Consider the following 18,392-nt stretch of genomic DNA (forward strand, 5'->3'; position numbering starts at 1 on the left):
ACTCGCAACTATAATTTTGGGGAACACAAAACTCTAGACCTTAACTTGCAAGAGGGATGAGAACAAAAGTCTGGACATGGAAAGTTGTACATGGAAAAGACTTGACTAGCAAGTAGGAGGAAAAAAATTTTGCAGCCAACAAGGGCTGCAATTATGTTGAACATACACATTACATAGACAGTCACGCAAACAGTCGAGAAGAAAGTTGTTATTGGACATTCCAGAGAGGTCACACACAGGCAAAGGCCAAGAAATCATATGTAAAGAACATTTCCAATTTCCTTCGAAACAGGCAACTGTTTGTCTGAATCCTACTCCTTTCATTCTACTGTTATATCGCCTGAGGACCTTTTTCTAAATGGTTTTGACTATGGACAAATTTCGTTATGGCGAATGGAGAGGTTGCATAGCGCTAGCTGGCGTGCTCTCGAGTTTATTGCCTCTTACTTCTCCTCAACCAGGTATGTACTAATTATGGAACCTAAGTTCACAGTTGCCGGGAATGTTGTAGTTTTTCCGTTGTGTTTAACTTTCGGAATCGTCATTTGAGTGTCTGCTTGAATCACCATTTGATGTCTTTTTGATGAATCGTCATATTTGGTTGACAAGATATTGTTTTATTAAAAGTAATTTCTGGTCGTGTGGAAGGATTTTTACGTATCGATTGTGGATGGAAAAGCAATCGAACTGGAGAAGACAAAGTAACATGGGTTACTGATACTAATTATATAGACGTCGGTCAGATAGCACAGGTCGTGAACGCCTATGATTACAGCGACGGTTCTTACCTAGAGTTGGATACTCTACGATATTTCCCGAAGCCTCTGAACAAAAGCTGCTATCGGTTGTCTGTGACCCCTAATATACCTTACCTCTTAAGGCTGTGGTTTAAGTTTGGAAATTACAGTGGATCCGGACAATTGCCAAGCTTCGCTTTCTCTATTGAGACACTGGATCTGTTAGCTATGGGAAACATAGCGATCTCAAATTCAGATAAAGCACTTTATAATGAAACAATATTTGTCAGTTCTGGCACAGTGCTGTACATCTGTTTGATCAGGACCTCGGAAGCTGATGATCCCTTTATCTCTGCTATCAAACTGAGGACGCTTCAACAGGGCATGTATGGACAGGCTAAGCCAGGAACGATGTTGATGTCAGTATGGAGATGACGTTGGCGGAACATTAGGTGAATATTTCCAACTGTATATATTTACCTCTAATTAAAGAAGTAGTGGTATAAAACGCTACTTGTTTTATTAATAAAAAGGTAGCACATGGGACATTTTCTATCTTTCCATCTTGGATTATATAATTTATCCAAATTTTTCGTAATATTAAAACTTTATCGCAAAATATCTTTGAGTTTGACATCCTTTGCTGTACAAAACAAACTGTTCAAAATTCTACTAACTTTTACCAATCCTATTTCTGTTGAAGAAAAATCGTTTCAATTGCTATCACTTTCCAGATCACAACAAAAGAAACTTTCATTCTCGGTTGCTTTTATGAGTAGTTGATAGTGCCGGCTGAAAGTGCTTGTCAGAGTTTTGATGCCGTTCATCCAATTGACTAAAATTGGAGGATTGAATTCATTTGGTAGCTTAACCCAATCTAGATACACTAGATTTATATCTGATTAATTGTTAATTATTTGGCCACTTTCAATACTCCCCCACAAAGCTATAATTTTTGTTTTACTATTACAGCCTTTCCCACCTCCCACCGAAATAATAGAGTTTATCAACCTTAATATAAATAACTACTCCACAACCACATGCTCTACCAACATAAACACCATAAAAAAAAAATCTACTGAAAATAATTGCCATAATTCTCTAAGCTTGAATTTTCTGCCACCTTTACTTCTCTTACTTCCCTTCATTGGCTCGGCCCAATTTCGTTAAATTGGCTACGGTCTCGTAACAAGCAAGCTACTGTCTTGTTAATGTCCTCATGCGCCTCCCATCCTTTCTATTCAAAAATGATAACATTAAGCTTCATATATATATATATATACCACCGATACCATAACGCTGAATGAATTTCAATACGAGAGACAATTTTGATGTAGTAATATTCACCATTTTGAGATATTTTTGGAATTGGCTAATTTTATAGCAAACAAATTCCATTTTTAAATAAAATGGGGCTCAAAGATATTCAAAAATCTGGTTATAAATAGAACCAAAATTTTAAAAATACACTGAATTTAGGATAATCCAATGTTACGTGGGTCGAAAAACTTTGTCCCCACAGTTTTGCGCGTTAGACCCAGATACATGGGTGTTTCGAAATCACCAAATATTCTGACTACTTAGATCACCGAATACTGACCAAGAAAGAAATATCACTCTTAACATACTCTTGAACTTCTTCCAAGTAATGATGAGTTGAATGGTCTCGTATGGATTAAACAGGTATCCTGAAGACGAGCTTGACCGGATCTGGACATATAAATCAGATTTAAGTTTTTCTGATAATCATTCTTTACAGTTTGCAAGTTGTAAAGAGCCCATTTCAACAAATAATACCAGCAAACATCCTCCATCTGTTGTGATGCAAACGGCAGCGGTTACTACGGGATTCGGTTTTCAATTCACAGTAGGATCGACCAACGGTCATAAATTATTACTGCTCTTATATTTTGCAGAGATCGAGCAGCTAAATATCTCTCAATCGAGATCTTTTTACGTGGAAATAAACAGCGAAATACGGTCTGAAGCCATTAGTTCATTGAGCAATTATTCTACGTTGGAACGAACATTCATTAATAATCAAACATATGACTGCTACTTTACTTTGGTCAACACAAGTGACGCTACTAGTAATCCTATAATCAACGCTGTTGAGACTTACATAGTAGTTGACACCGAACCTGCAACATATGCACAAGATCGTAAGTTACCTTCCTAATGTTTTGAGACTGGAATTGTTGATATTATGATCCAATCTCTAACCAAGTTCTTTTGATGATGCAGTAAAAGCGCTTGAGTCTATCAAAAGCAGGTTTGGCATGAAAGGTTGGATTTCTGATCCTTGCTTTTTGGTCCCGTGGAATGGAATTGCATGTGAGAGTAGTACTACTCTACCCATAAGAATTTCGGAAATGTAAGTTAATTTCTTCGATATGTTTCGAGCTGAAATCGTATGACTGTCCAGATTCTCGGAAATGTAAGTTAATTTCTTCGATATGTTTCGAGCTGAAATCGTATGACTGTCCAGATTCAATCGTGAAATTTTATATTGACTAAAACTTGTTGCCAGCAATCTGTCAGGGAAGAACCTTACAGGATTGGTGCCTAATGATATTGGACAGTTGACCGCATTAATTAATGTGTGAGAAGAAATTAACCATATTTTAAGCCTAGTTGGACTCAAAAGAATTCTGGATGCGGTTGATGGAGGGGAACACAGTTTGTATCTGAATATTATATATCAAATCATAATATATGTGCAACATCATTTGTGTTGAAATGGCAGGTCTCTGGATAATAACTCTTTTATGGGGAATCTGCCAAATTTCTCCAGTTTAACCAAGTTGGAGAGATTGTAAGTTTCTTCTCAACATTTCAATTTTTAGTTTGTTTGTTTTTTCAACATTCAACTTTCAATTTGTCTGTTATCAGTGAGAAGAAACATTTTCATAAAACCAAAATTACTTTGCTAATCATGTAGATATCTACAAAACAACAACTTGAGCGGCACTCTTCCTTACTGGTTATGCGATCTGAAAAACCTAAAAGAGATGTACGTCGCCATTTTTCTTCTGATTCTATTTAGTTTTTGGCACATTTTATTCGAAATTTATTTCCACAATTTTATTCAGAATTAGATACGATCAAAGTAGTAAATATCGCAGTGTTTATTTTCACAGGAATATAAATAATAATAATTTTAGTGGTGTAATTCCTATCCAACTTCTTAATGGTTCATTAGTTGAGAATAATTAATATTATTTTGTTATTAATGGATAAAATAATTACGTTGTTGTAACTTTCTCCCTAGTTTAGGATTAGTTCCTATAATTATGGGGTTTGGGTGCAACTTCCTATTTCCTAGTATTGTATTTATTGATGTAATCTTTGATTGATTAATGAATAGAGTGGACGAGAGTGATCTCTCAAGTTTTGTGAGTGTAGTCTCCAGGTGCAGGCCACACCTGAGAGCTACAACTCTTTCTTTTCAATTCTGTTCACATTTTATCTTGGTATCAGAGCTCAGATTGAGTGAGCCTGATCTTTTGTCACCTGTGAGGCTGAAGTGCCTGTAGTAGCTAGCTTGCCTGTGTGGCTGGAATAGCCTGTGTGGCTTGAAGCGCCTTTGTGGCTGTGTGTACACGAGAGCTCTGTGCTCGAAAATTGAGCAGGTGGACTGCAGAACACCTGGCTCGGACTCGGAGAGGACAAGAAGGAAGAAGGGTTGAAGGAATTCTTCTATTCCTAAAGGACCTCAAGGCAATCCTTGAAGCACAAGAGGTTTGTTGCAAAAGGTTTTTTGAATAAGTTGTTTGTTAATCTTGTTTGAAGTTCTTTTGCTAATTTTGATAATGACAACTTCTACAAGTGAGTCCTCAAATTCTCCTTTCTTCACAAGATTCTTTGTTGAAGACATGAAGCAAGACTTGCTCATCATGATGGATATGGTGAGAAAAATGTATGAGGATGGAAGGAAGAGCATCACCCTTAGAGAGAAGTTGAATTACATGAAGGAAGAGAAGCAATTGCTTTCTGCCAAATTGCAAGAAATGGAGAGGCAACTTCAGATTGCAAATATGAACCTGGAAACGATGCATGAGTTGGAGACATAGCGCTTTGTTGCCAAGGAAGCCTTAGTCAAGTATCAACTTGAAGAAGAGGTAAATAATTCATGTTTGTCTTCAAATTCCTCTAACAATGTTTATATTGGTTCTTTTGAAAAACATAATAGAGGCATAGGTTCCAAGCTAATGTCCAAGATGGGCTATGAAGGAAAAGGTTTGGGCAAAAATGCACAAGGCTTTGTTGAGCCAATAATGGTTGAGGAAAGACCTAGGTATTTGGGTCTTGGCTATGGACAGTCTTATGGAGAAAGTTCCAAAGCTGCAATGAAGGCCATTGAAACAGTTCCAAGAAGGAGTTTCATTTCAGGTCTTCTACCTCAAGAGTGTAAATATTGTATTCATGGAGAATGCAATATTCCTCCATTTAAAAAACGTTGGAAGCTCTTATCAGGAGTAGTGTATCCCAAGAAGTTGGTAGATGAAAATGGATAGCCTCTTCGCCCTACCAATTGGAACATGACATCTTCCAATCGCAATCCTAGATCAACAATGGTAATAATTATTTGATATAATGTAATTTCAACTAAACAATTACATTAATGTGCTTACTAATATCATTGATATTGTACTAATGGCATTCAATATTTTTTGAAATTATGATTCGAGTAATGATGAGAAACCCACCTAGCAAATTCTAGTGCACCCTACTACAACGTCAACTCAAGATAAGGTTGCATTAAGAGCAAGACTGGGAGAATAAAAATACAAAGAATGGTTGAATCAACCACCTACTTAATTCCCACTAGGCAATGTTGTTAGATTCATTCCAGAATGATGAGTTAGGGGATAATGCTCATATCAATCATACCTTATTTGAAAGCTTGAAATATGTTGCCAACACCCCTCTCTTTGGACCTGGCGACAAGTCAAATTCTACTCAGCTGGGGACAACGCTATTGCTATACAACTTGTAAGCAAATTTTGGCATGTTGAATGCATATTTCTCGACAATATTAAGGTTAGTCACTTGCATGATCGATTAAGTCCCTTATATTTTGAGAAATCTTGTCACACAATCAACATCATTAAAATGGTTGATTTTAAGAACGTTAAATATTGACATTATACAATTATATTCCTCATCAACTGCAAGTTATTCGAAGATAAGGTTGTTCTGAGTGATAATGTCTCACTGGGAACTTGCGAAGAGGCAAAGAAGTTGTTGAAAATTTTGGGTGTTGAGTACATATCATATCATTTATGTCTGAATGATTGTATTCTATATAGAGGATAATATGCAGACAAAAAGATATGTCTGAAATGTGGGCCTGACAGGTACCATAATTAAAAAAAAATGGGTAAATCATATGGTCCTCCTCATAATATATTGAGGCACATGCCAATAACCCCAAGGATTCAAAGGCTCTTCCGTTGCAAAGTATTATCTATGCTATAGGGATGACATCCCTCACATAGAAGTGATTCAGGAGTTATGTGAATCCCAATAAATTCAATAACCATGAAGAATATAGAGGATACATGGCCTGAAAAATTCAAGGATGAAGTATGAAGTCTATTACTCAGCATAGTCATGGATGACCTCAATCCATATTCCCTCCAAAACACCAACTATTTTGTTTGGCCTAGTAGTAATCAATAACAATAGCCCCCCATGATTGTCTATGAAGAATGAACATCTTATGTTTTTTCTCATAGTCTCTGGTAGAAGACAAGTGAAGAATATAAATGTCTACTTACAACCATTAGTAAATGAATTGAAGGAATGATGGAAATGGATACATGTGTATGATGTATTAAGACCCATCACAAAAGAGGAGTTTTATGTTGTTTGACATATGTGCTTACATCATACATGATTATCCAATCTTAGGATTTTTCTCTTGTAATTACATTTTTATTGATTTGTTTATATACATATTAATATTGTTTCACATATATTTAATTTAATTCATTGCAATTTCTCTGATTTTCATGGTCTAATGTCATGTTTATAATAATTTAGGTTCTATAACAAAAGAGTATTATGAATATAAATGTTGTGGACCCTCTATTAAAGCTAACCACCTACGAAAGTCACTATATCACTACTCGAGGATAACCCAAACCAGGGAGAACCCAAAACCCTGCAATAATGACACCAACTAAATGGTTGTTTATAACATAACACAAAGTTATACAACATTTATTTTCCTATTCGCTATGTTGCTAACTTTAACTTGCTCAAATTTCTCTTAATCTCCTTGAATTTGGTTGTACTTATTTGAGCACTATACTCGATGTAGATTTTCGATAGGTAGTAAAAACGAAAAAATGATATTTTTTTTACAATGGCAATTTTTTTTTTAAGTAATCACAAGGAATAAATTTCCTTTCTTATTACAAACAATAGGTCCTATGATTAAGTGTGACTTTTTACTGAACTTCACAATAGAGTGGACACATATTCTTTTCACTCGACTTCACAATGCAGTGGACAAGTATTCAACACAAGGATGGTGTAAAATGAGTAAAATAATAAAATGTATAAACCAGCTCCAATGAAATACAACGAAAATTTATTTAAACTATTGTTCAACAATTGCCTCGTGTTCAATGTCTGTTCATTGTACTCCTGCATACAGTTTGCCAAACGAGGTATTTGGCAATAATATCAACAAATAAACATTTAATTATTTTTTAAGTTATATTGTGGAAAATTTAAAAATATCTGATATATTTTACTAAATAATAGTGAGTAACTTAAAATTCAAAAATATGTATGTAGTTTTAATAAAACAAAAACAAGACAAAAAAATATTTATAATAAAAAAAATGAATTGTTATTTATTAAACATATTTATAATAAAAAAAATAAATTATTATTTATTAAACAAGTGTTGTAGGGCTAATAAAACAAAACAAAAAAAATTATAAAAAAAGAGAGGAGAATTTTTTTTATAATAATAAAAATGAATTGTTATTTACCAAACAAGTGTTGTAGGGCAGCTTCACCATTGCCACTCAAGTCAAAAATTATGTTATGGACAAAATTGCATAAACAATTATAATTTATATTGGTCAATGTTAACTAAATTATTTAATAGTGGTTAATAAGCAAATGACATCCTATAGTCTTGCTTCCAGAGGAACTAATAAATTGAGATGTGAAGTGGATAAATTAATTATTTTCTCATGCACATGGACTTGCATAAATTATTGTGGGCAATAACCACTAGTAAGTCTACACATTTACAATTTTACTTCTATATAAATGTTGAGAAAACATAAATAATGGTGAGAAGTAACTCATTGTAAATACAGTTATTTACATCTGATTTCTATTTTGTTTCTTCGAAGATTTGTTTAAATTCTAGTGAGAAGTAATTGATGATAGATATGTTATGTATTATGTTCAAAGGCTTACTTAAATTATAGTGAGAAATAATTAATTGTGAATATGTTATTGACTTCATTCAAAATTTAAGAATAAAAATCACTATACATATATCTAAAAATAATATATGAATATTGCCACTGTATCAATAAATTATGGCATTAAATATATGACATAATTATTATTTGTATATACATAATATTATATTGTAAACCAAAGTTATAATAAAACATTTAAATTATAATCCGATCAAATATTCGAAAAATAAATTTTTAATAATACTAAAAAATAAATATTTATGGTTAAAATTCAAATATTACAAATATTGTAAAAAACAATGGTCAATGCTCAACATAAACCAAGCAAATACATTACTAAAATCTTACCTGGAATGGACGACTAATAACAAAAGTTTGGGAATGGACGGCTAATAAGAAATGTTTAGAATCTTTCGTACATTATTTTAATAAAAACATTTACTGATGGTATTGTAAAGCACCGGGCCAATGGCAACATTCTTATTGGACAGTCGATTTTTCCTCTGAGCGCGGCTCTTATTCAATGAACTTTTTGTCATTTTTAAGAACATGTCTGTGAGGACACTCCTAGGCAGAACGTGGTGACAGAGATGGAAGTGGATGGGCATTTTGACTGGTTCATATTGTATGGATATGGCTTAGTATTGATTGCAATATACAATGGCCGCTTTAAATTTAAAATGTCGTTTGAACTTGGACAGATTCGGATTCAGCTTCCAGAGATGACGATGTTGCATTGAAAATGTCCAACAAATTCCGAGTTTCGATGTGAAGTAGGCCGCTGCACTGTATTGATTGTAGTGTCTACACCGTCCGATTGGCAAATAAGTTGCAGTCTTCCTTGGGCGGGACTCAATTATTGTTGTTTTTAATTGACTCGCTGTAGATTTCCAGCACCAACGCGCAAAAAAGATTCAGCTTCACTCGGTTTATGGCTGCCTTCTACGCCTGGCTAAATGGCTTGTACTCATTTTAAAGAAAAACACATTTTATTTTATTGGGCCCGTTATGATGTACACTTCAGACACAATGATATTATTATATGTATAGTAGTTTGACCTGTACTATACAGATTGAGTAGGTTTAATGAGTAAGAGTATGTGTTTTTTTTAAAGGTTCAAAACCAGAAGACTATAGAGAATGTATGGATGTGTTTTTTTTAAGAGGTTCAAAACCAGAAGACTATAGAGAATGTATGGTTTAGTAGACTTAACAGTAAAATGCTAGAATATGTATGCCTTGCTAGAATTAATAATCAAATAGCTTCCTTGTCCCACAACAAAAAGTCTAGTCTAATGCATAGTTACCAAATTCGGCCGAATCGGACTGAAGAATTCGAAAATTCGGCAAGATTAAACCATTAATAAGCTGAAATTCGGTTCAGACACATAATCTCCCAAATTTATTTTTAAAATTTTCTTTGATTTGTGTTCTTCAAGAAGTCGTTCCTACTCCATTTTCCGTGCCTTAGTTTCTTCATGCACTTGTAGATATTGAAGGTTGAACGTAATTCTCCATTTATATAGATGTTTAAAACTATTGAGCCATTAAAAACTTAATTTTCCGTGTTTGTTCTGCAATACTCTTAAAAAATTCATGGTTCTATTTATATCAAAGTTATTTTGATGTTTGACTTGTTATTAATTTTTACATTGTTTTTAATTTTTAAATAGTTTGTTTATTGTTAGCTTAATTTTTATATTAGAAATAATGAAGTTTTCTAAAAAAATATGTGTAAAAACTATTATTAAATAAATAGTTTTTGTATTGAATTTTTTTTTCCACATTAAAATATTTTTTTGTATTTTGGTTTTTTTGTGTTTTTTTTTTTTTTTTTTTCACAATAAAACATTTTTTTTTTTTTTTTTTTCTAATTTTAATTTCTTTCTTATAATTCTTTGATGAGTGAGTAATGTAACTGGAATTATTTATTCATAATAAAATTGGTTGTAATTTAGTTTTTTAAATGGGTTGTAATTTAGTTTTTTTCTTTTAAGAAATTTGTAAAGAAAATATAGTATGGTTTCTAAATCTTTTAAACAATTAGGAAAACAACAAGATAGTTCTAATTTGATGATTCTTGATAATTCTAATTTAATGATTTTTTATCTATATTTTATTCATTTAGTAATTAGGAAATTGTCCAAATATTCGTTATTAAAAATTAAAACTTTAGTTACTATCTTTTGGTACAATTAGGAAAATAGCAAAATATTTCTAATTTGATGATTCTTGATAGTTCTAATTTAATGATTTTTTATCTATATTTTATTCAGTTAGTAATTAGAAAATTGTCTAAATATTGATCATTAACAATTACAGCATTAGTTAATATCTTTTGATTGACAAAGAGGAATTGTTTCTACTAATTCCAATATCTCATTCACTTCTATTTGAAGAGTTAGGAAAAGAACAAGAATTCTAATTTGATGATTCTTGATAGTTCTAATTTGATGATTTTTAATTTATATTTTATTTTAGTAATTAAGAAATTGCCTAAATATTTATCATTAAAAACTACAACATTAATTACTATCTTTTGATTGACCAACTTACAATTTTAAGGGTTTTTTTTCTTTAATGTTAAAGAGTTTGTTCCCCCATTGTATCTTATTCACTTCCATTGAAGAGGAGTTGTTTCTACTAATTTCCATATCTCATTCACTTCCATTCAATAATAATTGTTTCTACTAATTTCAATGTCAAATTTTATTTACAACTTCTATAATATAATTAAATTGTTAATTTAGATTATTCAAAATTTAAGAAAAAATGTTATTAATAATGGTGTAAGATGTATATTTACAAATAGTGTAAGATGTATATTGGCGAATTTTTTCCGTATTAAATTTTAGAGAGTCGAATTTTTTTCGTATCGAATCGAATTCGAATTCGAACTTGGTAACTATGGTCTAATGTACCAATTTGATACCTAATTTAACAATAACATTAACCTTCGTTAGATAATAATAATTATTATTATTTGTTAAAATAAAATAAAAAAACACTAAACCAGCATCAAATCTGAAAGAGTAACCAGACGTGGAGTCAAGGTCAAAGAAACTCTTAGGATGGACGCATCAATGAATCATTCCACATGTTTCGTACATGGGTTTAACTTTCTTTGAATTTGGCGAGACAGTCCCCGCGAGTGATCTGGTAAGCTGCGTTTAAATTATTCTAGATGGTGTTTTCTAGCGATAAACTAATTATTTTTTAATTTGTTCGGTGGTCAAAATGGGAATGTTGTTTTTATTTTTATAATTATGGGAATGTTTTTATTTTTATAAAAAAATTATTGTTCAACATCATAAAAAATTTTAAGGGCATTCAAAAACTTGAAGCTTGATAATTGCCAATTAGACTTTTAGAAATTATTGCATGATTTTATCAAAATGGTATCAAGATTTTCACATTTTTACAGCAAGATTTTAAATATCATTTATGATATAGAACAATCAATTAGTTTTTTTTTAATATGGGACTTTACAAGTATAATTTTGATTTAACTATGAGATGGTAACTTTAATATGGTGAACTTTCAAAATTTTAGAGATGCAAATCTTTTCTCAAATTTTGCACTAAAAAAATAGATTAATGCTTAGTAGATTGGGGCTAAATTGTTTCTAGACTACTTCATAAAATTCATTACAATATAGTATTTGAGAAAATAGTAAGATTAAACTTACAATGATATAATATTGAGAAAATAAATCTTAATATTTAAAACTTTATTAATAAGTGAAATATTCAGCACAAGGAAAATCAATAAAGCAAAAATATAAGTTTTCCTTATGCTACAAACTTATAAATAAGCTAGGTCACATAGGTTTGGATGTAGTGATGCTTAGTGCCTTATGCAAGGATATACAAGGGTTATACATATCCACAATGATATAATTTCCCTCTTTAAATAGGCTATATTTTACATGAAAGCCATGGACAAATAATATGAACCAATACCATGGGTCATTTTTATTTTTGTTATTATTTTATTTTTAGTGAGCTATTTTTATTTGGTTACTTTTATTTTATTTTGATCTAGTTAAAATGTTTATATTATATTACATTACATCTCTATCATATTGGCATCTACCATTACATTAGCCTAGATCCATCTTAACTCCGGATCTATCAAGCTAAAGAGATCTTGAAATTGTATTGCTAGATTTTAGTGAATTTCAATGAAAAACTATTTAGTTTATATAAATTAAACTACCCCATATATATATAAATAAATTTGATTTAGTCAAAATATTAAACATTATCTTACAATATCTCTACTATAATAAATTGAAAAAATAATTAAAATATTTACATTACATTATTTATTTATTTAACTCAACGGAAAATATTATATATATATATAATTTCTCGCCATCACAATTTTAAACATTACAATTTTAAACATTAGATTACATCTTATGTATCATCTTCTTATCTACCATAAATATGATAAAGATATTGTAAAACAGTTGTGCCTCTCTGCGTAATTACGTTACAACATCTCACAGCTCTACCATGCTGGATTTTACCGCCACTTTCTATCATAAATGGAAAAGACGACTCGCAACTATAATTTTGGGGAACACAAAACTCTAGACCTTAACTTGCAAGAGGGATGAGAACAAAAGTCTGGACATGGAAAGTTGTACATGGAAAAGACTTGACTAGCAAGTAGGAGGAAAAAAATTTTGCAGCCAACAAGGGCTGCAATTATGTTGAACATACACATTACATAGACAGTCACGCAAACAGTCGAGAAGAAAGTTGTTATTGGACATTCCAGAGAGGTCACACACAGGCAAAGGCCAAGAAATCATATGTAAAGAACATTTCCAATTTCCTTCGAAACAGGCAACTGTTTGTCTGAATCCTACTCCTTTCATTCTACTGTTATATCGCCTGAGGACCTTTTTCTAAATGGTTTTGACTATGGACAAATTTCGTTATGGCGAATGGAGAGGTTGCATAGCGCTAGCTGGCGTGCTCTCGAGTTTATTGCCTCTTACTTCTCCTCAACCAGGTATGTACTAATTATGGAACCTAAGTTCACAGTTGCCGGGAATGTTGTAGTTTTTCCGTTGTGTTTAACTTTCGGAATCGTCATTTGAGTGTCTGCTTGAATCACCATTTGATGTCTTTTTGATGAATCGTCATATTTGGTTGACAAGATATTGTTTTATTAAAAGTAATTTCTGGTCGTGTGGAAGGATTTTTACGTATCGATTGTGGATGGAAAAGCAATCGAACTGGAGAAGACAAAGTAACATGGGTTACTGATACTAATTATATAGACGTCGGTCAGATAGCACAGGTCGTGAACGCCTATGATTACAGCGACGGTTCTTACCTAGAGTTGGATACTCTACGATATTTCCCGAAGCCTCTGAACAAAAGCTGCTATCGGTTGTCTGTGACCCCTAATATACCTTACCTCTTAAGGCTGTGGTTTAAGTTTGGAAATTACAGTGGATCCGGACAATTGCCAAGCTTCGCTTTCTCTATTGAGACACTGGATCTGTTAGCTATGGGAAACATAGCGATCTCAAATTCAGATAAAGCACTTTATAATGAAACAATATTTGTCAGTTCTGGCACAGTGCTGTACATCTGTTTGATCAGGACCTCGGAAGCTGATGATCCCTTTATCTCTGCTATCAAACTGAGGACGCTTCAACAGGGCATGTATGGACAGGCTAAGCCAGGAACGATGTTGATGTCAGTATGGAGATGACGTTGGCGGAACATTAGGTGAATATTTCCAACTGTATATATTTACCTCTAATTAAAGAAGTAGTGGTATAAAACGCTACTTGTTTTATTAATAAAAAGGTAGCACATGGGACATTTTCTATCTTTCCATCTTGGATTATATAATTTATCCAAATTTTTCGTAATATTAAAACTTTATCGCAAAATATCTTTGAGTTTGACATCCTTTGCTGTACAAAACAAACTGTTCAAAATTCTACTAACTTTTACCAATCCTATTTCTGTTGAAGAAAAATCGTTTCAATTGCTATCACTTTCCAGATCACAACAAAAGAAACTTTCATTCTCGGTTGCTTTTATGAGTAGTTGATAGTGCCGGCTGAAAGTGCTTGTCAGAGTTTTGATGCCGTTCATCCAATTGACTAAAATTGGAGGATTGAATTCATTTGGTAGCTTAACCCAATCTAGATACACTAGATTTATATCTGATTAATTGTTAATTATTTGGCCACTTTCAATACTCCCCCACAAAGCTATAATTTTTGTTTTACTATTACAGCCTTTCCCACCTCCCACCGAAATAATAGAGTTTATCAACCTTAATATAAATAACTACTCCACAACCACATGCTCTACCAACATAAACACCATAAAAAAAAATCTACTGAAAATAATTGCCATAATTCTCTAAGCTTGAATTTTCTGCCACCTTTACTTCTCTTACTTCCCTTCATTGGCTCGGCCCAATTTCGTTAAATTGGCTACGGTCTCGTAACAAGCAAGCTACTGTCTTGTTAATGTCCTCATGCGCCTCCCATCCTTTCTATTCAAAAATGATAACATTAAGCTTCATATATATATATATATACCACCGATACCATAACGCTGAATGAATTTCAATACGAGAGACAATTTTGATGTAGTAATATTCACCATTTTGAGATATTTTTGGAATTGGCTAATTTTATAGCAAACAAATTCCATTTTTAAATAAAATGGGGCTCAAAGATATTCAAAAATCTGGTTATAAATAGAACCAAAATTTTAAAAATACACTGAATTTAGGATAATCCAATGTTACGTGGGTCGAAAAACTTTGTCCCCACAGTTTTGCGCGTTAGACCCAGATACATGGGTGTTTCGAAATCACCAAATATTCTGACTACTTAGATCACCGAATACTGACCAAGAAAGAAATATCACTCTTAACATACTCTTGAACTTCTTCCAAGTAATGATGAGTTGAATGGTCTCGTATGGATTAAACAGGTATCCTGAAGACGAGCTTGACCGGATCTGGACATATAAATCAGATTTAAGTTTTTCTGATAATCATTCTTTACAGTTTGCAAGTTGTAAAGAGCCCATTTCAACAAATAATACCAGCAAACATCCTCCATCTGTTGTGATGCAAACGGCAGCGGTTACTACGGGATTCGGTTTTCAATTCACAGTAGGATCGACCAACGGTCATAAATTATTACTGCTCTTATATTTTGCAGAGATCGAGCAGCTAAATATCTCTCAATCGAGATCTTTTTACGTGGAAATAAACAGCGAAATACGGTCTGAAGCCATTAGTTCATTGAGCAATTATTCTACGTTGGAACGAACATTCATTAATAATCAAACATATGACTGCTACTTTACTTTGGTCAACACAAGTGACGCTACTAGTAATCCTATAATCAACGCTGTTGAGACTTACATAGTAGTTGACACCGAACCTGCAACATATGCACAAGATCGTAAGTTACCTTCCTAATGTTTTGAGACTGGAATTGTTGATATTATGATCCAATCTCTAACCAAGTTCTTTTGATGATGCAGTAAAAGCGCTTGAGTCTATCAAAAGCAGGTTTGGCATGAAAGGTTGGATTTCTGATCCTTGCTTTTTGGTCCCGTGGAATGGAATTGCATGTGAGAGTAGTACTACTCTACCCATAAGAATTTCGGAAATGTAAGTTAATTTCTTCGATATGTTTCGAGCTGAAATCGTATGACTGTCCAGATTCTCGGAAATGTAAGTTAATTTCTTCGATATGTTTCGAGCTGAAATCGTATGACTGTCCAGATTCAATCGTGAAATTTTATATTGACTAAAACTTGTTGCCAGCAATCTGTCAGGGAAGAACCTTACAGGATTGGTGCCTAATGATATTGGACAGTTGACCGCATTAATTAATGTGTGAGAAGAAATTAACCATATTTTAAGCCTAGTTGGACTCAAAAGAATTCTGGATGCGGTTGATGGAGGGGAACACAGTTTGTATCTGAATATTATATATCAAATCATAATATATGTGCAACATCATTTGTGTTGAAATGGCAGGTCTCTGGATAATAACTCTTTTATGGGGAATCTGCCAAATTTCTCCAGTTTAACCAAGTTGGAGAGATTGTAAGTTTCTTCTCAACATTTCAATTTTTAGTTTGTTTGTTTTTTCAACATTCAACTTTCAATTTGTCTGTTATCAGTGAGAAGAAACATTTTCATAAAACCAAAATTACTTTGCTAATCATGTAGATATCTACAAAACAACAACTTGAGCGGCACTCTTCCTTACTGGTTATGCGATCTGAAAAACCTAAAAGAGATGTACGTCGCCATTTTTCTTCTGATTCTATTTAGTTTTTGGCACATTTTATTCGAAATTTATTTCCACAATTTTATTCAGAATTAGATACGATCAAAGTAGTAAATATCGCAGTGTTTATTTTCACAGGAATATAAATAATAATAATTTTAGTGGTGTAATTCCTATCCAACTTCTTAATGGTTCATTAGTTGAGAATAATTAATATTATTTTGTTATTAATGGATAAAATAATTACGTTGTTGTAACTTTCTCCCTAGTTTAGGATTAGTTCCTATAATTATGGGGTTTGGGTGCAACTTCCTATTTCCTAGTATTGTATTTATTGATGTAATCTTTGATTGATTAATGAATAGAGTGGACGAGAGTGATCTCTCAAGTTTTGTGAGTGTAGTCTCCAGGTGCAGGCCACACCTGAGAGCTACAACTCTTTCTTTTCAATTCTGTTCACATTTTATCTTGGTATCAGAGCTCAGATTGAGTGAGCCTGATCTTTTGTCACCTGTGAGGCTGAAGTGCCTGTAGTAGCTAGCTTGCCTGTGTGGCTGGAATAGCCTGTGTGGCTTGAAGCGCCTTTGTGGCTGTGTGTACACGAGAGCTCTGTGCTCGAAAATTGAGCAGGTGGACTGCAGAACACCTGGCTCGGACTCGGAGAGGACAAGAAGGAAGAAGGGTTGAAGGAATTCTTCTATTCCTAAAGGACCTCAAGGCAATCCTTGAAGCACAAGAGGTTTGTTGCAAAAGGTTTTTTGAATAAGTTGTTTGTTAATCTTGTTTGAAGTTCTTTTGCTAATTTTGATAATGACAACTTCTACAAGTGAGTCCTCAAATTCTCCTTTCTTCACAAGATTCTTTGTTGAAGACATGAAGCAAGACTTGCTCATCATGATGGATATGGTGAGAAAAATGTATGAGGATGGAAGGAAGAGCATCACCCTTAGAGAGAAGTTGAATTACATGAAGGAAGAGAAGCAATTGCTTTCTGCCAAATTGCAAGAAATGGAGAGGCAACTTCAGATTGCAAATATGAACCTGGAAACGATGCATGAGTTGGAGACATAGCGCTTTGTTGCCAAGGAAGCCTTAGTCAAGTATCAACTTGAAGAAGAGGTAAATAATTCATGTTTGTCTTCAAATTCCTCTAACAATGTTTATATTGGTTCTTTTGAAAAACATAATAGAGGCATAGGTTCCAAGCTAATGTCCAAGATGGGCTATGAAGGAAAAGGTTTGGGCAAAAATGCACAAGGCTTTGTTGAGCCAATAATGGTTGAGGAAAGACCTAGGTATTTGGGTCTTGGCTATGGACAGTCTTATGGAGAAAGTTCCAAAGCTGCAATGAAGGCCATTGAAACAGTTCCAAGAAGGAGTTTCATTTCAGGTCTTCTACCTCAAGAGTGTAAATATTGTATTCATGGAGAATGCAATATTCCTCCATTTAAAAAACGTTGGAAGCTCTTATCAGGAGTAGTGTATCCCAAGAAGTTGGTAGATGAAAATGGATAGCCTCTTCGCCCTACCAATTGGAACATGACATCTTCCAATCGCAATCCTAGATCAACAATGGTAATAATTATTTGATATAATGTAATTTCAACTAAACAATTACATTAATGTGCTTACTAATATCATTGATATTGTACTAATGGCATTCAATATTTTTTGAAATTATGATTCGAGTAATGATGAGAAACCCACCTAGCAAATTCTAGTGCACCCTACTACAACGTCAACTCAAGATAAGGTTGCATTAAGAGCAAGACTGGGAGAATAAAAATACAAAGAATGGTTGAATCAACCACCTACTTAATTCCCACTAGGCAATGTTGTTAGATTCATTCCAGAATGATGAGTTAGGGGATAATGCTCATATCAATCATACCTTA

At 33.1% G+C, this 18,392-nt stretch overlaps 2 protein-coding genes across 2 annotated transcripts; both read left to right on the forward strand.

Moving 5' to 3' along the window:
* The first annotated feature begins 370 nt into the window (after nucleotides 1-370).
* Nucleotides 371-3,343, forward strand: LOC149189218 (putative LRR receptor-like serine/threonine-protein kinase At1g51860). Its single transcript, XM_089410148.1, has 5 exons — nucleotides 371-461; nucleotides 610-1,156; nucleotides 2,421-2,899; nucleotides 2,982-3,111; nucleotides 3,268-3,343. Exons 1-5 carry the CDS (start codon nucleotides 371-373, stop codon nucleotides 3,341-3,343), a joined length of 1,323 nt encoding a protein of 440 aa, XP_089266274.1.
* A 9,786-nt stretch (nucleotides 3,344-13,129) lies between these two features.
* Nucleotides 13,130-16,101, forward strand: LOC149189219 (putative LRR receptor-like serine/threonine-protein kinase At1g51860). The gene is made up of 5 exons (XM_089410149.1): nucleotides 13,130-13,220; nucleotides 13,369-13,915; nucleotides 15,179-15,657; nucleotides 15,740-15,869; nucleotides 16,026-16,101. Exons 1-5 carry the CDS (start codon nucleotides 13,130-13,132, stop codon nucleotides 16,099-16,101), a joined length of 1,323 nt encoding a protein of 440 aa, XP_089266275.1.
* Nucleotides 16,102-18,392: the final 2,291 nt, after the last annotated feature.

Source organism: Pinus tabuliformis, chromosome 3_1 (genome assembly GCF_031772625.1).
Source record: "Pinus tabuliformis cultivar Carrire ecotype Pingquan chromosome 3_1, CPIR1, whole genome shotgun sequence".
Taxonomy (NCBI): Eukaryota; Viridiplantae; Streptophyta; class Pinopsida; order Pinales; family Pinaceae; genus Pinus; species Pinus tabuliformis.